Source organism: Lycium barbarum, chromosome 5 (assembly GCF_019175385.1).
Source record: "Lycium barbarum isolate Lr01 chromosome 5, ASM1917538v2, whole genome shotgun sequence".
Taxonomy (NCBI): domain Eukaryota; kingdom Viridiplantae; phylum Streptophyta; class Magnoliopsida; order Solanales; family Solanaceae; genus Lycium; species Lycium barbarum.
In genome coordinates this window covers 115768225-115795902 of record NC_083341.1, presented here as the reverse complement: position 1 = coordinate 115795902, position 27678 = coordinate 115768225, and the positions used below count along the sequence as shown (strand labels likewise).

The window sequence follows — 27678 nt, the reverse complement described above, 5'->3', positions numbered from 1 at the left end:
TGATTCATGAATTTGATGTTGTTGATCATTGATTTCCTTGGTATTTTTGTGGTGGAAGTGTTTTGAGACTTTTCTAGAGAGTTCTTGAGTTGGAGGAAATGAAATGGATGAAATAAAATGGACCCTTACACTTAAACTTAAAAGCTGGTCGAGCCAACTTATACGGACCAACATACGGTCCGTACTATTTATACGGACCGTATGTATGGGCGTACATTTGGTCCAGTGGCTGGTACCTCCTTTTTCCAATTATATGGCCAAATATACGGCTGGTATAATTTATACGGTCCGTAGATTGGACCGTATAATGCCAGTGGTTCCGTTTTTGTTCTCGTCGACTCGTTTGATCCCCGATCCTTATGGAACCTTCTTAACACTTGTTTAACACTTCAATACCAATCTAAGGGATGTCATTTCGTGTCTCTAAGACACCATTATTCCCTCACCACATCGTTGCTCGTTATTCTTATCCGATATACGACATACGACTCGCTTTCCTTAACAACTTCTTCCCTCATCTCGGATGGTTTTGAAATCTCGTTTGGGGTTATCAAATACTATTCCTCACTCATCGACATGTCGTATACGCCATGACCTTCGTTGTCCTATTCACAGTACATGTACAGGGGATTTCCCAAGGTGTAACACATGGTCGGTGTGAACAATCACATAGGTTCCCAACAAGTAAGTGTGGAACTTCTCGAAAGCAAACACAATGGCAAGCAACTCTTGCTCGGTGACCGTGTAATTCATTTGGGCACCATTGTATCCATGGCTTTATTAATTGTATCAATAACCGACACAACACTCATATCCGCCGGTTGTTTCATTGACTTGCAAATATGAAAAGTGAGTTCTTCATCATTCATTCTAAATTTTAGGTCACCCCTCTCTACATCTACAATAGCAAGTCCCGTGGCCAAGAAAGGTCTCCCCAATATTATGGGCACCTCGAAATCAACTTCACAATCTAAGATCACAAAATTGGCCAGAAAAATGAATCAATCAACTCTCACAAGCACATTATAGAGGATACCAACTGGTCTCTTCATGGTTCTATCCGCCATTAGTAGCTCATTTTTGTGGGTCGGGGAGTGGCCAAGCCCAACTTGTTAAAAATAGCAAGCGGCATCAAGTTAATGCTTGCTCCAAGATTACATAGTGCTTTGCCAAATTTATACATGCAAATTGTGCAAGGGATGGTGAAAGCTCCCGGATCTTCTTTCTTTTGAACCAAGGCCTTTGTCACAATAGAGCTACAATGATGTGTATCTCCCATTGTTTCAAAACTAGCATGCCTCATCTTGGTTACAAGATCTTTCATGAATTTAGCATAACCGGCAATTTGTTCAAGTGCTTCCACCAAGGGAATGTTAATTGAAAGCCCTTTTAATCTCTCTATAAACTTGAGAAGCTTTCCATCATCCGCTTTCTTTGCCAATCGTTGAGGAAATGAAGGAGGAGGTCTTGGAGCAGGCGGTGAAGTCCTTGGCACCACCTCTACCGCTTTCTTGCCTTTTGGAGCTTCATCAATTTTCGGACCGTCTTCAACAATAATGGGCTTTTCAATACTAGCCCGCTTCTTCTTTGAACTCACTTCTTCCTTAACAATGATGGGTTCTTCAACCATTTTCTCATCATCAACCACCACATCATCTTTCACCAATGATTCTTCCCCAATTGTCTTGCCACTCCTAGTAGTGATTGCATTGTATTTATAATCACCATCATTCCTTGGATTTGGAACCGTATCACTAGGGAGTGTGCCGTTTAAAGTTTACTTTTTTCAGGAAAGCGAAATTCTTTAGCCTTTGGTTGAGGATAGCCGAGATTTGGCCAAGTTGAGACTCCAATTATTTAATGAAGGTGGGTGCGAACTTAGAACTTTCCCCATTGATTTCACTTCATCTTTTGTCTCCTTCCAAAATGTATCTGTGGGTTCCAATTTCTTCAGCACTCTTGACAACATATCTTCGATTTTTGAACTAGCGGGGTCGCTAGTTTTCGGTTGACTAGAGTTTTGTTGATTCCCCTTTGGAGGGACATACAGGTATGAGCTCCGACGATTGTTGTAGTTTTTGTTGTAACCCCTTTGGTTGTTATCGCGATTATCTTTCCAACTCGAGTTACGTTGATCCTTGTTCTAACCTTGATTCACTTGACCTTGCCGCCAAGATCATTGATTAGGACCTTGGTAGTTTGGACGGAAACCCTCTCTTTGATTGTTGATATAGCTCGCCTCCTCATCATACATTTAAAAACATTGCTAATCCAGAGAACCCCCTTCACAAGATCCTACCACATTCACCGTTTTGCTTCCACCACCCATGATATGTTTTGTAGGAAGGTCCATTTGGGTGACAAGTTTTGCCATGGATTCATATCTTTCTTCCTCTTTCTTAAGTGATGTGCAAGTGACAGAAAATTTGACATATGAAGAGGTACCCATTGCCATACTAGATAGGCAAGTACGGAGGCTTAGAAACAAAGAAGTGGCCTCAGTTAAGGTTTTATAGAGAAGTAGTAAGCAAGAAGAAATGACATGGAAAGCAGAATAAAGTATGTGATCCAGATACCCGCATTTGTTTCAGCCCTTGGAAGAGATCTACGATGAGACGTCAAGATCATAAGGTACGTATGTTTTCCTTTTATGCTTCTTGGTCGTGTGTGGCCAAATTTTATTGCTATTATGTTGTGGCCCTGTGAGGCATTATTATTATGGGTTGTTGTGATAGGATGGTAGTGCCATATTATAGGGGAGACTCTGGCAAAATTTTCGTAGAATCCCCGAGCGCTTAGCATTCGAGGACGAATGTTCCTAAGGGGGGAAGAATGTTACACCTCGGAAAATCTTCCGTTGATGCACATGTGAATGAACTAGTGAGGAGTATGAGTATACGATATTTCCATAAGTAAGAAATGATATTCGATGACCCTAGATAAGATTTCAAAGATGTTTGAGATAGGGGAAGAAAGTTGGCCAAAATTAAGCAAGGCATACGATAGGTATCGAAAAGGAATTTCGAGTAACGAGTTAACGAGGACTTAATGATGTCTTAGAGAAGAGTGATAACTTACCTTATATTGGTATTGAAGTGTTGAACAAGTGCTAAGAAGGTTCCATGAGGATTGGAGATCAAACGAGTCGACGAAACGAACTTCGGAACCACTGGAGATTATACGGCCAAACATACTGGCCGTATAAATTATACGGTCCGTATGTTTGGGACCATATAATCAGCCCAAAATGGCCCAACTTTCTGGACCAAACATACGGCCCGTATAAATTATACGGACCGTATGTTGGTCCGTATATACGGTCGGGACTGAAATGGCTCATTAAATAAAGGGACCAAGTCTTATTTCATTTCACTTCTATATCACACCCCTTCTCTCTAAAACATCTCTCTACATTTATTCCACAAGAATTCAAGGATTTTTAATGATCAATAACATAAATCAAGTGAATCAAGTGCAAGAAATCCGATTAAAGATCATTCAAGTCAAGAAATCTCATTGGAGATGAACTAGGGTTTTTGCTCAAGTGGAGTATTATCAACCAAGGCTTGTTCCTACAACATCTAAGGTAAGATTTATGGTATTTCTATGTTGTTTAAGGTATTTGAGAGTTGAAATACTTGGATTGTAGAAGGGTATAGAAAATGGGTCATGAATGTGGAATAGTGCCATTTTGAGTAATAGTTTGAATCGAGTCGTGATTCTTGGTGTGTTGTGATGTAAGTATGTTATAAATGATGTTGAGAACATGGGATAGGCAATGTATGTGAATGAACGTAGTCGTGTGTTCTAGCCATGGATATGAGTAATTGAAAGTGAATTGAGAAATGTGGATAATGTGGATGAATAATGACTACTGTCATAGTATTGTGAATGTATTATTGACGTTTGGGAGTTGATATACGCTATGGAGGAATGTCGTATAAATAAAGGAGACGCTGTCCGATTTTCTCTAATTTTAGTCATGTATGCTAGCTATCGATTTCTAATGATAGTATGACTTTAATGAAGGTAGAAACACGAGCACTGAAGAAGAATGTGCAAGTGTAGAATAGTTGAACGGAAAGGTATGTAAGGCTAACCCTTCTTTCATAAGGCATGGTTCTTTGGCCAAACATCTAAATCTTCCATAAGTCTATGATGTCTTTCAAATGATTCGATCTTCCGAGCTATCGAGCTCACGATTCTTGATATGCCACGATTGTACTAAGTTCCTTATATGACGAGTAAGCCTATAAAGATAGATGTAATGAATGACGATAATAGCGATAATGATATTGATGACGACTATAATGGTAATAGCGATGACGATAACGATGATGATGATAATAGTGATGACAATAGTAAAGATGCTTATGAGCTATTATGTATATGTATCTATGTATGACGATTATGGAACCCCGAGCTTATAAGGCCGGGTAGAATAAATATGTATATGATTATTTAATGCGCGCACACCTCTGCAGATGGTACGGATAACCCTGACGCCTTGGTAGGGCCAGGTAGATGTAACCCCGAAGCCTTGGTAGGGCCAGGTATGTGTAACCTTGAGCCTTGACTGGCCAAATATGTATGAAACACAGATCCTTCGTGGTCGGGTATGCTATGTATATGATATGATGATGTATATGATATCGATATGAGAATGAATACGAACATGATACAGATATGAATACGAATAAGACTATGTATATGAATATGATTATGGACACAATGTAAATGAATACGGATATGAGTACGGATACGGATATGGATGTATGTACACGAATACGCGCTAGAAATGGAAAGTCCCTATGACAAGCAAGTAAGTGTTTATGACGATGATATTACTATCTCCCATCCTATGTTATTTCTTATGTTGTCCATTATGCTTCTATGTTGTTTTTGATCATGCTTTACATACTTAGTACATTCTTCGTACTGACGTCCTTTTGTTTGTGGACGCTGCGTCATGCCCGCAGGTGCACAGGGAGACAGACTTGATCCATAGCTATATTCTCAGGGACTAAATAGCGGAGCTCCATTTCATTCGGAGCTATAGCTGTTGGGTACTTATTCTTTTGTGTACATAATCATGGGCATAGCGGGGTCCTGTCCCGCCTATATGATATGTTATACTCTCCTTATAGGCTCGTAGACATGTGTATATGGTTTGATATGTTTGGCCTTGTCGGCCTATATTTTGTATATCATTTTGTAGCCTTGTCGGCTTATGTACATGGGTACGGCATGGATGCCTATAATGATATAAAAGATGTTGTTGTCCAATGTGACTAGCATGACGGACAAATAGAAATATATGTTTTATTATGTGGCTCACCTAGATGTAAGTGTAAGTGTATGATAAGGGGTGCCCGGGTGGGATAGCGCCGGGTGCTTGTCGCGGCCCTAGTCGGGTCGTGACAAGTCTCGGTCAATTTATCCAACAATTCACAAACTGTGGCATAAGAATTATCCATAATAGATCCTTCCACAATGTTGTTCGCCACAGGTTTATTGATCGAGTCTAAAGACCTATAAAATGTTTGTAGAAGCACACTATCGGGCAACCCATGCTTGGGACAGCTTTTAACTTTCTTTTAAAAATAAATCCATGTTTCATGGAGAGCCTCATTAGAAAGTTGACGAAAGTTGTTGATTTCGTGACGGAGTTGCAACATCCGGGATGGAGGGAAGAACTTCTTGAGGAATACTTCGGTCAATTCCTCCCAAGTAGCGATGGACCCGGACGGAAGATCATCTAACCAAGCCGTAGCTTCCCTCGTTAGGGAGTACGGGACGAGCTGTAGCTTGACTGCTTCAATTGAGACGCCCGGATGCATATTCATACCCCAAGAAAGTTCTTAAGGTGCCTATTCGGGTCATCTTTGGGTAGACCGGCGAATAGGCCCTTATTGTTGAGCAGGTGTAGCATGGTGTTGGTCACGTGGAAACTCGAGTTCCCAATTAGAGGCGAGGGTTAAATTGTGGCTGCATAGCCAGTGTCACGCCTCAAAACCCACCCTAGACGTGACCGGCATCCGACGTCATGAACAACATCGGAAGAACCTAAAAAATGCAATAACAATATTTGAACCCGCCAGGTTCAATATTTGCCTCCAACAGTTTATAACATAAATGTAACAAATCATGAATATATGAATTAAATCAGCGGAAGTCTTTATTCATCAAATACTTAGTCAAACGTAATAACATGCCAGAGAGTTAATCAATAACTCAACAACTACCCACAAGAATGTATACTATGGAGCTTCTAAGATAAAAGAATAATAGTTTGACTCATCGGGACGCAGCCCGGAAAACTAATAATGAATAAACAAATAAATGGGGTGTCACACGAATGAATGTGTGGGCTCACCAAATCAACAGCAACAACAAGTCCTTCCTAAGCGCCAGAAGTATCAAGAACCTGTTCTTCTCCGTTACCTAACATACCATAAAGAACAATAATGGTATGCTTGAGTACTTCGTACTCAGTGAGTGCCTCGGGGACAACAAGTAATACAAAAATAGAGTACAATAATACATAAAGAAGTCAGTTCTGAAAACCGTATGAAATCAGTGTAAAAATAGTTATTCAACTGGTGTATCTCAATAAGCATTATCAAAACCGATTAGGAAGCCTCTTGCCAATTACAACTTTCAAATATGCCTTTTAATTTATTCAAGATTGTCAACAAACAGTTCCATTAAAAGATAGGAATATCACACTTGCCAATACAGGCCCAAAAATCAATCATAACGAAGGGATGACCTTTTGAGGTTCCCTAATCATAGTAGCGCATCACACCGGAATATGAAATTCAACGGTGGCTATCCTTCCTCCCGAATAGCTAGGCATAATCACACCCCAGGTAGCGAACCCGGAAGTAGCCACTCTTCCTCTCGAATGACTAGGCATTATCATACCCCAGGTCGCGAACCCGGAAGTGGCCACTCTTCCTCCCGAATGGCTAGGCCTTATCACACTAGGATCCATAGTGGCTACCCTTCCTCCCTAGTAGCTAGGCCAAACACAACAATAAAATTCATAGCATAGAAGCCGATTCACAATTTGTCTCAAAGTAGTTACACCATCAATTATCATTAAAGTTCATTATGCCATATCGTAAAGATAAACCATTTCAAAGAACGTCTTGAAAACGTTTACACTTCTTTAACCAAGATTTCAATGTCATAATTCAGTATGAAAACATTATTACCAACCCTTAGCCATCCTTATTGACCATCTCTTATGGAAGAAAACGATTATGATTTCATATACGTATATAGAGGATCATACAATCAAGGTTTAATGTGGGTTTGTCCCCTCACGCACATCAACCACAATCAAAGCATGAAATAGAGTTCAAATTCCTGAAAAGTTCACCTTTTTATTCAATAAAGAACTTTAAAAAAGGAGATATACATTCAAAATAAGGTTTCCAAAAAGACATATATGTTCGAATAAGGTTTTCAAAAGAGACATACCTTAATTCCTGCTCAAGCGTACTTCCCACAATCCAACAATTATTCTACAATAGTTTTAGATAGGAGAGATTAGAACTCTAACCTATTTCCACCCATAACCCTTCTTACCAACGAAAGCTAGGGTTTTCATGACTAGAACGTGTTTTTCAATACTTCATGAATCAATCATGGATTCTAATCCCATAGGATAACCTACGCTAGTATAAACCCTTTCAATAACATCAGAAAAATCAAGGATCATACCTTTTTGAAGGAATCTCAAAGTCTCCAACATTCCTTTCTTTTTCTTTTTCTTGGGTTTTTAGAAGATGAACTAGTGTTAATTTGATATTAGATTGATGAATTAATGATGAGAATTGATCAAGAAATTACCTTATATGTTTTGGGGAAACCCTAGGGTTGTTTCCTCTAAAAGAGTCGGCCAAAACGAAGTGGGAATGAATATGACGAAGTTAGGCTTTTATAAAATTCGGGAAAAATCGCTTCAGGCATAAAATGGCCTGGTGCGTAACCTACGGCATTGCCTAGGGTGGCGCACACAGTGTACCATTTCAACGGCGTCAAAATTTTGAAAATTTGGCCTGGGGCGCCGCCCAAGGCGCCGCGCACGCCTAATTTTCGCACTGCAAAGACGATGCTCAGTAAAATGGGCATAACTCCTAGCACAAAGCTCTGTTTGAGCTGGGCAACCTACCGTTGAGGAAGGTTTCCCAAATTCCCAACTTATTTTTACAAAACTGGCTTAGAAGTCAGACCTACTGAAATTTAGACGAGTTTGAGAACTCTTACGAACTTCATTATTTGGGTTGACTTCAAAATGACTGTTTATCACCCAAATTCATCTCAAATGGATTAATATAGATAAAATATCATCTTATTACTTGTTTTACAGTTTCACACCTAACCCAAATTTACGAGGTGTTACAGCCAGCCCCCGCCGTCTCCTCGACGGCTACCACCGGAGGTCGAATAGGATCACCATTCTCATCCATATTTCCTGCACAACACACAACAACAAAAGAAAATAAGAAGAGAAATAAAGACTAAAAGTAAAGTCTTACACTAGTTAGTAAATTTCTAGACCATATTCCTCGGCAACGGCACCAAAATTTGATATGCCCAAATTACACCTTTAAAATAGGAGTAAGCGGTCGTTATCAAATATAGAACCCAACAAGGTTGGGGTCGTATCCCACAATGAATCAAATGAAGAAATAAACTCGTTAAGTGTAACGCTTGACTAATAGTCAATATTTCTAGGGACGGGAACGTACAAAGAGTTTGGTTTTAATAGTTCTCATGATCATTGGTAAGAGAATACTTGGTTTTTAATTAACAATTTACTAGAGGCACTAAGGTTGTGGTTCCAATGGGAAGTAATGCAACTGGGTATTAATCTAACTCCTTTATATGTGTGGACCTAATTAAATATGGGATATAAAAGTTTCTCAACCAAATTGATAAATGTCATTACTAAGCTTTCTCAAGCCTTAGAATGTAGAAAATATGAACACCCATTTTATCTCAAGTAACTCTCCTATCTCTAGCTCAAATTATTAGGTGAGGTTTATAAGCCTTAAATCCTTGCTATTTACTCTTTTCCTAACTCCCCCCTTCTTTCTCAAGCAAAGGAGAAGTGAATAGGCACAAATAATGTTGTACACTATTAAATGGCATTAAAGAACGAAGAGTAAATAGAAAAACATCATTACGCATAAATGGAAGTTGAATGCAAAAACCTAATCACATAACTAACACATTTGGTCCCATAACCTTAGCTAAATGATTTAACTACTCATATTCATTAAATAAAAATTAGAAGCAAGGAGAATATTCATGGAAGCTTACAATAATGTTAAAGAAGAAGATGACGAAAAGGTGAAGAATCTTCTCTAAAAGCTTCCCCAGCAATAGTATTCAATGCTCTTCTTTAAAACTAAAAGACATCAAGAACTGAAAGTAAGGAATATTCAATGTTGTGCACAGAGCGCTAGGTATAAGTATTTATAAAGGGAGAACAAAAAGTCAAATTTTCGGACAAATTCATGACTTGCGAACAAAATTTGCGGTCGCAACTTGAGTTTGCGACCGCAGGACGCTCATCAAATCTTCTTGGTCCTTCTGAAGATGCGGCCGCAACTTTAGTTTGCAGTGCCGCATCTGCTCGCAAGTCCAGGCATGTAGCTTGGCTTACCGGGAGGTCGGGCCTCCAAGATGCGACCGCAACTCTGAAGTTGCGGTGCCGCATTCTCATCATAAGTTGATGCTCTTTTCTCAGCTCACCGTCACTTCTCTGGGTAGAAGATGCTGCCGCAAACTCAATTTGTGGTGTCGCATATTCGCCGTAACTTTATGATTTTTTTCTCTTTTTGTTCCATTTTGTCTCTCTTTTGTCCTTGACTCACAAAACCTGAAAGCACACGAAAACACGAACACACATTTAAAAAACCTACTCAAAAAGTATAAGTAGTGGATGTAAAAAGCCCTAAAATCCACGACTTATCAACACTCTCTTTCTCGCTCCAGTATATGACCTTAGATCATGAGCACTCATCTTGCTCCAGTAAAGACCTCGGGTCACGGGTCTCATCTTTCTTTTACGCTCTCCGGCAAAGACCTTGAAGGCTACACTCTCTCACTTATCATAATTTCAGAACCACGATCAAATCATATTAGTGATAAGAATGGAATGCAATGCCATGTATGAAATCAACCTCAATAACATCACACATCAGTAAATCAACAGATACTTCACATAGAACGCATACCAATTCAATCCATCAATATTATCCTTCTTTTTTCAGATGATAAGTGATATATCAAGAGACAAAGAGAAATATAGTCCAATTCATAGAATATCAAGTATGACGACAAACCCACATAACAGAAATCATACCAAATCAATGGATTTAACACAACAACCATGCTTGAAGGCTCATCATGCTTTACTCGTCAATAACTAGCATCTATATATGCTTCGCTAATTGGAGTCTAACCAAAGGTAAGCCGTAACTTGCCTCAACAACTTAACATGCACCACGAACTACTCCACTTGAGTTTTCACCTTTTGGATTGCCTCGGAATGGTCAAAGTCTATCAAATTAGTACTCTATGTTAGTACACGAGTCTAAGGACACCCATATCGAAATACTTCTAAAATGACTCCGAAAATGACCCCCGGCCCAAGCGGGTAAAATCGGTTATTTATTGAAAAAATTAGGTTACTCAAAGTCTAAGTAGTCAATTGTCACGACCCAAGCCGATAAGTCATGACGAGTACCTGACCCCTAATGACCGGACACCCCCAAACTTGCTTAACTATCACATAACAACAGGGTGGCCCGTATCTGACTCATATCCAACTGTATATATATATATATATATATATATATATATATATATATATATATATATGCAAAATACCATAGTAACAGTGCAAGCCGACTAGGCTGCTATATACACTGTACGCAAAAGAAAGAGAGCCGATAAGGCTACATCATGTACCAACTACATACAACTGTCTACACACCTCTATTGGAACAGAAAGCTATAAAAAGGACAGGACAGGGCCCCGCCATACCTATATACATGTATATACATCTCAAAATAGCATACCAAAATGGACCGCAACTCCAAATCAAGTGGAGCGCACCGACTACAGCAGAGGGGGAGTCCTACTGAGCTGGATCGTGTCTCTATCTACCTGAACCTGCGGGCATGAACGCAGCCCCCCCTCCCAAACAATAGGGGAGTCAGTGCGGATAATGTAGCGAGTATGTAAGGCAGAAGAATAACAAGTACATAGAAGTCATGAGAGACATCTGAAACATGAAAGCTAATCTCAATATCTGAATGCAACAGTAGCTAACATCCGAGAATATCTACATACTTTGTATAGCTGAAACTATCTCTAAGGGCGTATGATATGCAAAGGTCATAATATAACTGATAATGCTGTGGAATGTACAACCCGATCCATATATCATATAATAGTGCCGAGGAACGTACGACCCGATCCATATATAATATAACAGTAGTGCCGAGGAACGTACGGCCCGATCCATATATAACAATATAATAGTAGTGCCGAGGAACTTACGACCCGATCCATATATAATAATATAATAGTGCGTATATAACGCCTTCTGGTCACGGGTCAATGTGCATATGAACATGAATGCAATTCATAAATGAAATGAATACATAGAACTCTCGGAGTGACATGAGGTCGTACTATCTCCGATGAACATTCTTTGAGGTAACATCATCAATATAAGAAATCTCAAGACCCATGAACAGAAGGAACAATCATAGACGGGGTACAGGAACATCAAAGACTGAAGTACTCCTAGTGCTTCTAAGAGTAGAGAAATATGGAAGCTCGTTTGGTCGCTTGTTGGTTCATATCATAAGATCATGCCAAAAAGAAAGAAAGGATAGCCTTAACATACCTTGGAGTATACCTAATGCTCGATGCGTACTTCTCGAGCTTGTAACACTACAACCAAGATAGCAGGAATTACAATTAGGCCATATACATCCCTTACTACCCATCTCAAGTACGTATGAAGCTTAACGAAATTCAGGCAGCATTTTTCCTATAATTCTTACTCCAATCCAACTCCCCAAACGGTGAACAACACACAAAACATCATCAACAACAACAGTAATAATATACTACAACATAAACAAGTAGAATCTCCCCAAAATTCCAATCGAAACAGCCTTCAATGCAACCACATCATCAAGCTAGTTTAGGTCTTTCATATCATGTTTTCCTTCACTTTAAACTAAGGAATTCCTCCACAAAAAACTTATGTCAATACTTTCATATCAAAATATAATAAAATCCATGCCAAAACAGCTCCCAAAACAGCCCCTAATCTTAGTTTGACTCAATTAACTCACTGCTTCCATAACTATTTTTCCTTCACTTTAAATCACTAAAACTCTTGCTAACCAACTTAATAGCAAAGATAATAATAGTATACATACCTTAGAGGGGCTGGAATTCCAAGAACCAAACTCCAAATCCAACTCCTAAGCTCAACAACTTCAATAGAAACCCTAGGAACAACTTTCCCCTTCACTAGCTTTGGTTTTCAAGGCTCGGATCTTAGTTGGATGATAACAAAAGATTGGGAGAGGATTGATGAGTATTAGGGAGAGTTTAGGTTCTGTTGGTGTGGGTTAAATTGAAAACAATCATGAATTAGATGCATTTATACATCAGCTGCAGCGCCTGAATATTGACGGGTCGTTGATGTGCATCGACCGATCATCGACACTTCGACGGCCCATATCTTCGAGCGTCAATGTGCGAATTCAGATCTGCCAGTTGCATTGGAAAGTAGACTCGCCTATCTTATGAATGTATAGGTTATGGGTTCTGTAACTCCTTGTGTTATAGGAGATATGCCTCCCCAAAGTTGACCTAAAATTTCTGTCCGGAATTCTGTTGAATTTTTCCAAAATTTCAACAAACTTAATTTCTTCGATTCTCTTAACATCCAACCTTCCCGATACTTACTAAAAATGGTACCAAGCTCTCATGTATGAAGAATGAGCATGCATAATTCCTTATGACCTTGACGACAACCTTGCCTTGTAAATCTTCGTCAACTTACTCACGATGAAACTGTACGTACAAAAGTACGGGGTGTAACATCCTTCCCCCTTTGGAACATTTATCCTCGAATGTTAAATTAGTCTTGCATTCTCAATACTTCCTCAAGCGGTCTCTTATTGAATCATCCCCTGCACATCCCTTCCTCTCAACAGGTCATATCAAATCATACCGTCATTCTCATTACTTGCCTTATCTTCATTGCTTCTCTTCCCATTTTTCCTTTCGCACGTACTCTTATCATTTCCTCGACCTATTTATACTCACACCTTACATTGAACTCGCTAATATCGCACGCCTTCTTACTTTATTCTGGAGCTGCAAACGAGACACCATACGGTCCTTATTTTCCCTGTTTCTTTCCTAGCTGGACCATTTAATACCTGGGAACCCTAAGTCGAAGAGTGCATTTTTGAGTATTTAACTCTCCGTTTTATCACTCTTTCTTTATCCCTATCACGAGCCTTGAAACTCTCTTCTTTTATATTTCCAAGTTACCACTTTCTTGCTTTCACCCCGCGCTATATCTCTGAATTTTCTTCCTGGTTTGTCCTTCACGTAACATGACCCATTGGTTTGAACGCTTTACTGGAGATACCATATTATCCCACCGTTTACTGAATCATCATTTGATGCCAGTAGCCCTCCGCAAATTTTTATACTCTTGTCAACTTGGAGTTGTCATTGTTGTGCTCGATATGCTTCCACGTTCTTCTCACTTCTATCTCTACGGTGATAGGATCATTTTACACCCTTTACTAGACATTGTCACTTCCGCCGTTGTAGTTTACCTATCCCACCGTTCATCTCAAATCATTTTCCCTTGAACTCCTTACAAATTAAGCTTAGTAACAGGTTACTTCTTATAAATCCTCTATGTGCTTTGCCTTTCGAAATGATATTCTGGGATTTGTCATATGCTTCATCCTAAATACCACTCTTATTAACCGGCGTTCTATAAATTCCTTTAATCATTTTCTAACAACAATATACTTAGGGAAACTCTAATCTCCTTATTGTAACTTGAAACTCAACTTTAGGATTAACACGCTCGAATGATAACTAATTATAATCATATCTAATATCCCTAGATCTGGTGTACTTGTAAACTCCAAGATGCATAGCTCATATAGGGGAGCAATAAAGACATGCTGCGTCATATTGGCGAATCTCAGAATAGCCTCACAGGTTTCGCTGACTAGGTTTTATTTCTTTGTTCAATCCTTTCTTACATTTGAATTCTCCATCATCATTCTCCCAATCATCTACCATGTTACTCACAGAAGTCATCCTTAATTCCTTTCTAAAATAGCTTATCTAAAATAACTCATGATCATCCTGCCCTTTTTATCGATTGTGACTCATAGACATTCTATCTTAATATTGGCTGTTGCACTCAAATTTATTCTCCCCCCCTTTATAGCTTCATCTTATCGTAATAGAACATTACAAAGAACTTACCTATAGCCTTCATCCCCGACGTTTATTCATAACAACCTCTTGAATCCTCAAAATAATCCAATAACATAGAGTTAATGCTTCGCCCTTTTTGTGCCTTGTCTCGTCTTCTTTTTCTTTAGCCAACAAAACACATACTAGGTTAACCCTTGGCATTACCAAGAATGTCTTAAACTTCACCTTTGGCAGCAACTTTAATTTGAATTAAACTGCGTCCTTTTTGGAATTTCCCTAAATTAATCTGCAATGCCATAACAGGTAATCCTTTTGTTACTCTAGGGCATCATTGGTATGGTGTGATTGCCGAGTGCACTTAGAAGGGAAAGAAATCCATTCTTACCTGATATTTGGAGAACTAAAGTATGCACTAATTATAATGCCTCGTTTTCAACTAGAATAGAATCACATAACATATATCCTTGGCGGTTTGTCTTACTCTCAATCATCTTAAAGTGCTAATTCCTCTCCTAGTACACAAGTACCTGCGGGGAGCTCATTTGTGTTAATCACGAATACTTCATAATGTCACTGCTCACTCTCCACTCATCCTTTAACTTGCTGTCCTTGTCATCTTGCTCTTAGTTATTGACTCATTGTCCTATTATTTCCTTACTCGTCACTTCCTCCATGTTAATTACCTCTTCTTCATACATTCATTCTCTTAACTTATCCTCAATCCCGTATAACATTTTTCCTTATTCATTACCTTATGTCGTTATTATAAGCCCATAGGATTTGGTCTATCAAATGTATAAACTTTAGGTGACAACAATGAATCTATCCTTGATCCGCCAACCTGTACTCGTACTATACATATATGTGCATACAAATTCCGCGTTGTACCTTAACAAAACATAGGGGTCAATATATACTATCTCAAAAACTCAACCACTGCCTCAATTTGTGATATATAGACATTCAGGCATTTTATAGAAATCGACACTGCCTCAACACTGTTGACGTTGGCGTCAACACTGTTGACGACCGTCAACTTGCAGGTGTCAAGTTGCAGCAGTCTCTGACTCTCAGGGATGATTGACGGTGCAAGGTTGACGGACCGTCGATCATGTTGACGGCTCGTCAATCTGTCCGTCAAGTTGCACAGTTCTTAACCTTCTTCCGACGTCAATTCGTTTAAACTCTAATCCTTTGATACTTAGCAATCATGGGATCATACCTTGGTACAAATGAAATAACATACTCAACACCTCAAAAGCTCGGAGATAAATCTTAGTACTCGAGACTAATGTGACTCATATATATACATGAGGATCGGAAAACTGCTTCGAAATGACTTGACTTTCTTGATCTTCCTTAAACATTTGGGTCATCCTTTAATCACCCATTACTAAACTCCTTTGATCTATAATGACATCTTACCCTTGCAGCACACATATACTCAAATAGCTTAAATTTAGAGAAATTTTGACAAAGTTTCCTTTGTAATTCTTGCTATCCCAAACCTGCACACAACCCACAAAATACATCCAATGCCTCACAGGCTACCCATAAAACTCATAAAAATACATATGATGCATAACTCAGTCACACATGGCTATTAGTATGAAAGGGGATACAAGACAATAAAGCTCACTTCATATGCCATATCTGGGCATTCTTTTTGCAAAACATCAAATTTATTTCCTAAATCCTTCGTTAATCAGTCCTCTTAAATAAAAGTTCATATACTCATAAGACGTTCCTTCTGCATACACTCCTTTATTCCCTTTTGTAGTTAGTCAATTGAATTTGTATTTCGTTATCACTATTAACTCAATGCTTGCATTTCATTATCACTATTAACATTAGCTATAACTGGATCACCAACTGGCGTAGACACCTCAAACTGTTTAATCGATTCAGGCTCTATCCCAAACTTACTAGCAATAAATAGAGTAACATATGACGTAAACCCTGGATCAATCAATACATAAAAATCATCATAAAAGAATGCTGGTATTATACCTGTGACAATATCAGAGGAAGACTCGAGATCCTGTCGCCCAGTCAATGCATAGATGTGAGGCTGAGAGCCACTCGAACCGGCTACTCTTTCTCGACCCCTACCACGGCCTGCTGGTGCCTGTGAGCCTTGCTTCGGAGGCGTACAGATAACGAAAAACCAGCCGTTAATCTTGGGTTGAGCCCTACCTCCACCACGTACAAATGGACAGTCACACTTGATATGGCCTGGCGAACCGCAGGCATAACAAACACCTAAACCCAATCGGCACGGTCCTGAGTGTGATCTACCACACTGGGCACACCGTGGCACATGTATCCTCTTCTGACTAGACCACTCCTAATTTGAGAACTGGGAACTCTGGAACTCTGAGCTGGCCTGAAATAAGCGGATCTATCAAACTTGGGTCCAGGAAACCGTGGAGGCGTACTAGCTGCTAAATGAGCTGAGTGTGTAGAGAACTGCCGTCTTGGGCCACCTTCGAACTCGCTGTCAAACCTTGAGAACCTGGACCTTTTGCTCTGACCCTACTACCATGGCTTGCACCCTGTCGCCAAGCCTGAGCAGCTACTAACTGGGTAAGCAAAATGATAGCCTCTCTCATCTCCTTGCCTGAGGCATCTGGTGGAGAAAATGGGGGTGCTGGTGCTAGAGCTGAGGCTCCTCTTTGCTCCTCTGAAGCGGGTGGAGTATGCGAAGTCTGGGATGGGGTCTCACTTTGGGACTCACCTCGAGCCCTGGTAATCCGCTGAGTACGGCTAGTAGCCTCACCAGCCACTCCCTTGCCCTTCTGGGCAGCCACAGTTTCCTTTTGGGGCATCGCTGAAATCAGAACAAATTATTAGAAAGGGAATCCTTAGCTCACCGCTCTATTTCACGATCTAGAATAGAAAGAATGATAACATCTTAAATGTCCTGTAGCATCCTGCTTATAAGTGTGGAGCACAGCACACCCATAAACAAGACTCTACTAGACACGGTCTGTTGACAACCCTAGGACGAAACTGCTCTGATACCACTTCTGTCACGACCCAAGCTGATGAGTCATGACGAGTGCCTAACCCCTAATGACCAGACACCCCTACACTTGCTTAACTATCACATAAAAATAGGGTGGCCCATATCGGACTCATATCCAACTCTCTCTCTCTCTCTCTCTCTCTCTCTCTCTATATATATATATATATATATATATATATATATATATATATATATATGAAAAATACCAGAGTAACAGTGCAAGCCGACTAGGCTGCTATATATACTGTACGCAAAAGAAGGAGAGCCGACAAGGCTACATCATGTACCAACTACATACAACTTCTAATGGAACAGAAAGCTATAGAAAGGACGGGACAGGGCCTCGCCATACCTATATACATGTATATACATCTCAAACTAGCATACCAAAATGGACCGCAACACCGAATCAAGTGGAGCGCACCGACTACAGTTGAGGGGAAGTCCTACTGAGTTGGATCGTCACTCTGTCTACCTGAACCCGCGAGCATGAACACAGCCCCCACCCCCCAAATAATAGGGGAGTCAATACGGATAATGTACTGAATATGTAAGGCACAAGAATAATATGTATATAGAAGTCATGAGAGACATCTGAAACATGAAAGCTAATCCCAATATCTGAATGCGACTGTAGCTAAACTCTGAGAATATCTACAAACTTTGTATAACTGAAACTACCTCTAAGGGCGTATGATATGCATAGGTCATAATAATGTCACGCCCCGAACTATGGCCTGGGCGCGACACGTCACCCGGTACCTGTCTGTCTATGACCGAGCGAACCCATGGCTGCTGAATCTAACAGTTGTATCATGGAAGCATGCAAGATATAATACGAAGCAAGAGAATGCCCTACTCAATTATAATAATAAATGCGGAAATAAATTTTGTGAGGCAAAAGCCAACATAACTGACTAAAGTTTGTGTCTATGAAACCTCTATGATCAAAATACTGAAAGAATAACTAGGTCAGAGCAAGACCCTGACATGCCTCAAATGCTAATGAGCTAACTAATACTCGAAAAACTTGGAATGGGTGGGAAGCCCTGGATGAGAGGGACTTACCAACTAGCTGATGTACTCAAAGCGCTGGAAGCTAAGCGGTGCTGTATCCTCCTGAAAGTCAAACTCTGCACCGTGAGGTGCAGGCCCATGCATAAGGACGTTAGTACATTTGAATTGTACAAGTATGATATGCAACTGAAGCAATAATAAGGGATATGAACAATAAAGCATAATCAAACTGAATGCTCATATCATGAGTTGATCTGTATAGAAACCACATGTACAAATATCATGTAACTATGGCCTCAGGCCCAAATAAATAATGAGATCTCAAAGCCATGGCCTCAGGCCCAAAATAATTACATATGCATATGAATCATAACTATGGCTTTAGGCTCAATCAAACATGAAACAACAGGTGTAAAACTGACTACTGGCTCTGTAACCTGACTGATGACTTAGACTGCATTCTGAGACTCGTAGATTGATTTACAAGTCTTTTAGATTAAGCTAGGGTCCATAGCATGCATAACAAGTAAGAACATAATCAGAAAACTGAGCTCTAACCCTAGGTTATGAAAATCAAGAACGAGGGCAAAATCATGAACTGGCTAGATTTTAGAGAATTATGATAATTGAGTTATGAGGATAATTGAACAATGTTCCTCATGTAGACAGTAGGCTTAACATACCCGGAATTTCTCCCAAACTTGAGTAACAATCTGGTCTTGCGAAAAGGGTTCCAAGGTTTTGCTCTTTATGCTCTTTAATTAGGTTTTCTTGAAAACCCTATGTTAAGAACATGGTTTCATGGTTAGATTAAGAGCATATATGATAGAACTGATTTGGAAGAGTTTGGAATGACTCACCTTGTTGTTTTGGATTGTTGGGAGAGGAATACTTCGTTTCTAGGGCTTGAAATTATGAAAGACGAAATAAAACAACTGAAGGCTGATATTTATAGGTTTTGGTGCGGCCTGGGAAATACGGGCCAAAATACGGTCCGTAAACTAATTGACGATCTGTAAACCTGGGCCGTATACAGGTTTACGGTCCGTATTCTGGGGTGTAAATCCCCATCTGACAGCTGAAGAGAAATTTCAAATTCTCACATTCTTTATCTGGTTTTCTAAGTCTGGGATCATGGTCAAGGCTTAAGTTAAAGGTCTAAGGTGTTACAATATCTCCCCCTTGGGGTCATTCGTTCTCGAATGATGGATTTTGGTCAAAAGGGATTGCTGAGACATGTTCATACTAACTGTCATGAGCACATGAAAACTGAACTGAAAGGGGTTGGACTGAATTTTCTGTTGAACTGAGTAACTATTAAACTGACCGTCTAACAGGCTGAATACGAATAATGGAAACTATAGAAGGAAGGATATGAGAGGGTGAAGGATATGAGAGGGTTATACGCTCAAATTACACCCATTAATGGTGTAAAGCGGACGTTGTCAAATATAATAACCCAAACAAGGTTGGGGTCGAATCCCACTGGGAATATGGAGAGAAAAGGGTACTAATTGTATGCGACACTAGTCTTTAAAGGGTTTAATCCTATTCCGAATGTTTTGAAAAGAGATTTGGTTTGTATTTGCTATTTTGAAGTGTTTGGAATTTGTTTGGATTTGGAGAACCAATGTTGTGTCCCCGCGATGATTAGATGTTATGCTATGGGTGTCAATATGATATATTTCTAATGGGTCGGAGTTATGTATGCACTTAATCTCTAATGCACTTTCTAATATTTTCCAATAGTTAGAAAGTATTTCTTTTCATGATTTTCTCAAATGCAGAAAAGTTGTAAATAAGATTGATTAAATATGCCAAGTAGAACTCATCTTATCCCTAAGCGAGTCCATTAAACGAGGGTTAGCGCCTCGAGTCCTTGTTATATTATTTCGAATCACACCCTAGTTCATCTTTCCAAGTAAACTAGGGTTTGTGCATGAACAAGTGTTTGCAACCACTAATGAACAATGAATATGAGAAATAATAAAACACATCACAACCCATTATATATATATATACAATGTTAGACACCCATTACATAGCACCCATCATTATGGGTCCACAACTTTGATTAAAGAAACTACTCACGCATTATGGTCTCAAAAGTAGTAAGTAATAAATGAAACATAAAGCTTACAAAGTGTAATAAAGATGATGGCTAATGGAATCTTGTTGTCTTCACTAAGCTCCAAAAGGGGAGTATTCAATGCTCACCCACCAATGGAACTTTGTTCACGTGGTTCTATTAAAAATCTGCTCCTCTTCAGCTATAATAGGGACTTCCTCCTCTGTTTCTTCCTCCACAATAACATCAGATATATCAGGTTGCGCTTCTTCTTCAACAATTGGCTCGAGATCAATCACCTTTTTATCAGCACTTTGAAGTATTTTTCCACTTCAGGTGCTAATAGCAACTACATGCTCCACAGAGTTTACCCCATTACCTTTCGGATTTGGAACTGTATCACTTGGTAGTTGTCCACGTTGAGGAGTATGCACTTCTCTGGAAAGGTCTCTGAATTGCGATTCAAGCTTCTGAATGGAAGCTGAATGAGATAGTTGAACCTGAGACATTCCCTTGATTGTGCTCTCTGTTCTGTCCTGATTCATTAGCATTTTCTGCATCATACTTTTCAGCTCCGCAGAATCATTAGTAGTGTTGCCAGCAGAGTTGCTAGCTGAATTGTCTCTCCACTGTTGGGAATTTGATGCTTGCCCCCATGGTGGAATGTAAGGGTTCGAGCTCTTGTTGCCATAATTGTTGTTATTGTAATTCCCTTGATTTGGATTTCCCTGATCATTTCTACTATAATTGTTCCTTTGAAATTGGCGTTGAGGCTTTTGCCATGGGTGATGGCCCGGACCTTGATAATTTTGCCTTTGATAGCCCCCTTGCGAGTTTTTGACATAATTAGCATCTTCATACTGTTGTTGCCCATCGTGGTACATCCCCTCAGGGACTTGATACATGCCCTGTGGATGAGGTGGTAACTCCTCAACAACATTTACCCCTTGTGCATCCTTTTCTGCCAACTACTTTGATAATAGATCCACCGTGGTTTGCAATTGAGCAAAGGCATGATCTCTCTCATGGTTTTCTTTTGCAACGGCAGCTAGTGATGGACTACCATAAGAAAGACTTTCACTATCAGTTGAATGCCAAACTTGATTGTGGGTGGTGAGTTTATCAAGCAAACGGGTGATGGCGATAAATGACTTTTCCATGAAACATCCTCCCGCGGCAGTATTGACAGCAATCTGATTCATTGTATCTAAGCCCTTGTAGAATTTCTCCTTGATAATAGCATCCGAAAACCCATGAGTTGGAGATTGAGCTAGATAGTACTTGAACCGCTCCTATGCCGAATATAGTTGTTCCCCCGAGAGCTGTTTGAACTCAAAGATCTTATCTCGAAGTTCAGCCTTTTTGCTCGGTGGGAACCACTTCTTCAAAAATGTGTTGGCTAACTCGCTCCAGGTATGGATAGAATTGCTAGGAAGCTTTTCATACCATTCCCTTGCTTGGTCAGCTAAGGAATGTTTGAAGACCCGTAACCGCAGTGCATCAGCAGAAACAACACCTTGAGATTGGTGAGCACACACGTGCAGGAAGTTCTTCAAATGTCGAAGTGGACAATCCTCTAAAGAATTTCGGAAATAACCTTCAAGTTTCAACAGCTGATAGATAGAACTATCAATTTTGAACCTAGCATTTCCAGTCATAGGAGGGACCACAGCAGAAGCATAATCAGCCTCATTGATGAATTCCGCAAATATATTCTCCTCTTCGTCCTCTTCTGGTGCAGGTGGGTTCACTTGGAGTCCACCTTGGTTTCGCTGATTGCGATTCTGTCTTCCAGCCATGTTCACCTGGTTCACCACAACAACAAACAAGTTGTGATGGAATAGAAAAAGTTTTAAAGAAGAGTACGCACAATCAGTAATTTCTAAACCGTATTCCCCGGCAGCGGCACCAAAATTTGATACGCTCAAATTACACCTATTAATGGCGTAAAGCGGACGTTGTCAAATATAGTAACCCAAACAAAGTTGGGGTCGAATCCCACAGGGAATATGGAGAGAAAAGGGTACTAATTGTATGCGATACTAGTCTTTAAAGGCTTTAATCCTATTCCGAATGTTTTGAAAAGAGATTTGGTTTGTATTTGCTATTTTGAAGTGTTTGGAATTTGTTTGGATTTGGAGAACCAAAGTTGTGTCCCCGCGATGATTAGATGTTATGCTATGGGTGTCAATATGATATATTTCTAATGGGTCGGAGTTATGTATGCACTTAATCTCTAATGCACTTTCTAATATTTTCCAATAGTTAGAAAGTATTTCTTTTCATGATTTTCTCAAATGCAGAAAAGTTGTAAATAAGATTGATTAAATATTCCAAGTAGAACTCATCTTATCCCTAGGCGAGTCCATTAAACGAGGGTTAGCGCCTCGAGTCCTTGTTATATTATTTCGAATCACACCTTAGTTCATCTTTCCAAATAAACTAGGGTTTGTGCATGAACAAGTGTTTGCAACCACTAATGAACAATGAATATGAGAAATAATAAAACACATCACAACCCATTATATATATATACAATGTTAGACACCCATTACATAGTACCCATCATTTTGGGTCCACAACTTTGATTAAAGAAACTACTCACACATTATGGTCTCAAAAGTAGTAAGCAATAAATGAAACATAAAGCTTACAAAGTGTAATAAAGATGATGGATAATGGAATCTTGTCGTCTTCAACTTTGTCATCACTGGAAAATCGAGCTTATCGACGGTCCAAAGGACGGTTCGTCGGATGATCGACGGAACATCGATTCTTCATTTCTGGCCAATTTTTCAGTTGCTCTTTGGTTTTTACTTTTGGGCCATTGTTTTCCTAAAACACAACAAAACATATTAATGAGAACCAGACTTACTTGAAAACAACCAAAATTCATAGTAAAAAGGTGTCGAATTTGCCACAAATCCGCGGCACATCAGAGGGGAAGTACGATACCTTCACCCGTTTCTGTTGATTCTTCAAATAGATGGGGATATCTGGACTTCATGTCTTCCTCGGCTTCCCATGTATCCTCTTCAACTTTCTAACTTCTCCACAAGACCTTTACTAAGGCTACCTCTTTAGTTCTCAACTTGCGAACCTGACGATCAATGATTTTTACTGGGACTTGTTCGTAAGTCAAACTATCATTGACTGCTATGTCATCAGCGGGATAACCAATGAGGGGTGTCGCACGCACTTTCTCAACATGGACACATGAAATACTGGGTGTACGATAGCCAAGTCTTGTGGCAATTCAAGCTCATAAGATACTAGACCAACCTTTTGCAAAATTTTGTATGGTCCAATATAGCGGGGACTAAGTTTCCCCTTCTTACCAAACCTCATGACACCCTTCATAGGCGAGACTTTGAGAAATACCCAATCATTAACTTCAAACACTAAATCTCTCCGTCTCACATCTGTGAAAGACTTCTGGCGACTCTGAGCCGTCTTCATACGCTCTTGAATTAACTTGACCTTTTCCATAGCCTGATAGACCAAATCTGGTCCCCACAACTCTGCTTCACCAACTTCGAACCAACCAATCGGTGATCTACACCTCCGCCCATAAAGAGCTTCAAACGATCCCATCCCGATACTAGCATGGTAACTGTTGTTGTAAGAAAACTCAATAAGAGGTAGGTGATCATCCCAATTACCTTTGAAATCAAGGACACATGCCCTTAACATATCCTCAAGGGTCTGAATGGTGCGCTCCGCCAGGCCATCTGTCTGAGGGTAAAAAGCTGTACTAAGGTTAACCTTTGAACCCAATCCTTTCTGAAAGGATTTTCAAAATTTTGCTATGAACTGAGCACCACGATCTGAAATGATGGACACTGGAGTCATATGAAGTCTGACAATTTTGCGAAGATACAACTTAGCATAATCCTCCGCTGCATCTGCGGTCTTAACTGGTAAGAAGTACGCTGACTACGTGAGTCTGTGCACAATCTCCCAAATTGAATCATGCCTCCTAGCTGAACGATGTAAACCTGCTACGAAATCCATATTTATCATCTCCCACTTCTAAACAGGAATATCAATATTCTGAGCCAAGCCACCAGGCCTCTGGTGTTCGGCTTCCACTTGCTGGCAATTTGGACACTTAGCCACAAAATCCGCTACATTCTTCTTCATGTCATTCCACTAATAAATCTCCTTAAGATCGTGATACATCTTTGTGGAACAGAGGTGAATGGAATACCTGGAGTGGTGAGCTTCAGACATAATCCGCTCTCTGAGCCTGTCTACATGTGGAACACATAATCTGCCTCGATATCTCAAGGTTCCGTCATCTCCCCCTTGTTCGAAAGCCGTCGTCTTATGCTTGTGAACCCCCCTTTCAGCTGTAACAAGTAGGGATCTTTATACTGCTTCTCTTTAACTTCCACGACTAAGGAGGAAAAGGCTCTATTCTGAACAACTACACCGCCATCCTCGGAGTCCAATAGTCGAACCCCAAGACTGGCAAACGGTGGACTTTCTTGGTCAAAAGTTTCTTATCTGCATCAACATGAGCTAAACTTCCCATGGAACGTCGATTGAGAACATCAACTACAACATTCGCCTTCCCTGGATGATAGAGAATATCCACGTCATAGTCCTTAAGCAACTCGAGCCATCTTCTCTGCCTAAGATTCAACTCTTTTTGCTTAAAAATATACTGCAGGCTTTTATGATTTGTGAAAATATCCACATGCTCTGCATACAAATAATGACGCCATATCTTAAGTGCAAAAACTACGGCTGCCAACTCTAGGTCGTGAGTCGGATAATTCTTCTCGTGAACCTTGAGCTGACGAGATACATAAGCTACAACCTTACCATGCTGCATTAAGACACAACCGAGACCCACGCCTGAGGCATCACAATAAACTAAGAACCTCTCGGTGCCTTCCGACAAGGTCAAAACCGGAGCTGAAGTCAACCTTGTTTTTAACTCTTCGAAAATATGCTCACAAGCATCTGACCACTGAAACTTAGACTTCTTCTGAGTCAATCTAGTCAACGGAGCTGAGATGGAGGAAAATCCCTCTACGAAACGCCTGTAGTAACCAGCCAGAACTAAGAAATTGCGAATATTTGAAACAGAGATAGGTCCGGGCCAACTCTTGACAGCCTCAATCTTAGTGTTATCAACTCGAATACCCTCTCCAGAAATAACATGGCCTAAGAATGCTACGGACTTGAGCCAAAATTCACACTTGGAAAATTTTGTGAATAGCTCACGGTCCTTAAGTGTCTGAAATACTACTCTGAGGTGCTAAGCACGATCTGACTCGCTGCGAGAGTATACTAAAATGTTGTCGATCAAGACAATCACGAAGAGATTGAGATACGACTTAAACACTCTGTTCATAAGATCCATGAAGGCTGCTGGCGCATTCGTCAACCCGAAAGACATGACACAAAACTCATAGTGTCCATATCTGGTCCTGAAAGCTGTCTTAGGAATATCTTCTTCCTTGACCTTAAGCTGGTGGTAACCAGATCTGAGGTCTATCTTAGAATAAAACTGGGCACCCTGAAGTTGGTCAAATAAGTCATCTATTCTAGGAAGGGGATATCTGTTCTTAATAGTGACTTTGTTAAGTTGGCGATAGTCTATACACATACGTAAGGAACCATCTTTCTTTCGCACGAATAGAACTGGTGCGCCCCATGGAGAAACACTGGGGGCGGATGAATCCCTTATCTAAGAGGTACTGAGCCTTAAGTTCTTTGAGTTCTGCAGGAGCCATTCTATATGGCGGAATAGAGATAGGTTTAGTGCCAGGGAGTAGATCAATTCCGAACTCTATTTCCCGATCAGGAGGGATTCCTGGAAGGTCCTCTGGAAATACTTCTGAAAACTCACTGACCACTGGAACTGACTAAAGAGTCGGGGTCTGGGCATCTGCATCCCTAACCCGAACTAGATGATAGATATAGCCCTTAGAAATCATTTTTCGGGCTTTCAGATAAGAGATAAACTGACCTCTGAGTGCTACTGAATCACCGGACCAAACTAAGCCTGGATCATTTCGGAATTTAAATTTGACTGTTTTGGTTCGACAACAAACTGACGCATAACAAGAATATAGCCAATCTATCCGCATGATTACATCAAAGTCTACCATTTCTAACTCGTGAAGGTCTGCTATTGTCAACTTATGGTACACTCTCACTGGACAACCCCTATACACATATCTGGCTAGAATTACCTCACCAACAGGGTTAGACACTTCAAAAGGTTTGGAAAATGGTTCTGGTTTGACTCCAAACTTTTTAGCAATAAAAGGGGTTACATAAGAAAGAGTGGATCCTGGGTCCATAAGTGCAAAAACGTCGTAACTGAAAACGGTGATAGTACCCGTGACAACATCGGTACGACCCTCAGCATCCTGTCGAGCACCTAAAGCATATAAGCGGTTTGGACCTCCACTTGTATTCCCCGATCTCGCTGGGGCTCTACCTGACTGAGCCTGTGTGTTCTTAGTTGCAATCGAATTGGTGGACTGAGCTATGGTCCCACTTGTACCTTGCTTAGAAAATGGACAATCTCTCAAAAAGTGACCTGACTGGCCACATCCAAAGCAACCATCCATGCCCGAATGGCATGTCCCTGAATGTCTCTTCCCACAAGTATTACAAACTGGATGGAAGCCATGACTGCTCGAATTTCCTTTATATTGTGAGCCTGACGCTTGAAAGCTTCCTCTCTTCTCCTCTCTGAACTTAGGAGCTGGAGCACTGGCTGATGAAGGAACGGGTTCAGATGACCTGTTGTTGAAGAATTTTCTGTTCTTTCCACCATTACCGCTGAACTGCCCGGTTGACTTAACCCTCTTGTTAAACTCTTTGTCTTCCTCTTTCTGCACAGCTTCCTCCTCCTTGAGCCTTGTTTCATTTCCTTGCACAAATGCCAATATCTTGGCGATAGGTATACCTCCATTCTGGGCTGCTATATTCGCCCCATCATATAAGTGAGAATCAAGATCAGTGACAAACCTCTTTACTCTGGCCCTCATGGTAGGAACAAGCTCAGTAGCA

At 40.2% G+C, this 27678-nt stretch overlaps 1 protein-coding gene and 1 non-coding gene across 2 annotated transcripts; one reads left to right on the top strand and one right to left on the bottom strand.

Annotated features, from left to right (window-relative positions):
* Positions 1-1066: 1066 nt before the first annotated feature.
* LOC132639650 (uncharacterized) lies at positions 1067-2180 on the bottom strand. Its single transcript, XM_060356091.1, has 2 exons — positions 2149-2180; positions 1067-1754 (listed from the first exon to the last, which is right to left on the bottom strand). The coding sequence occupies exons 1-2, from the start codon at positions 2178-2180 to the stop codon at positions 1067-1069; spliced, it is 720 nt and encodes a 239-aa protein (XP_060212074.1).
* Positions 2181-21888: 19708 nt separating this feature from the next.
* Positions 21889-21995, top strand: LOC132643095 (small nucleolar RNA R71). The gene has a single exon (XR_009583541.1). It is a non-coding gene; the product is annotated as a small nucleolar RNA R71 (small nucleolar RNA).
* The last annotated feature ends 5683 nt before the right edge of the window (positions 21996-27678 follow it).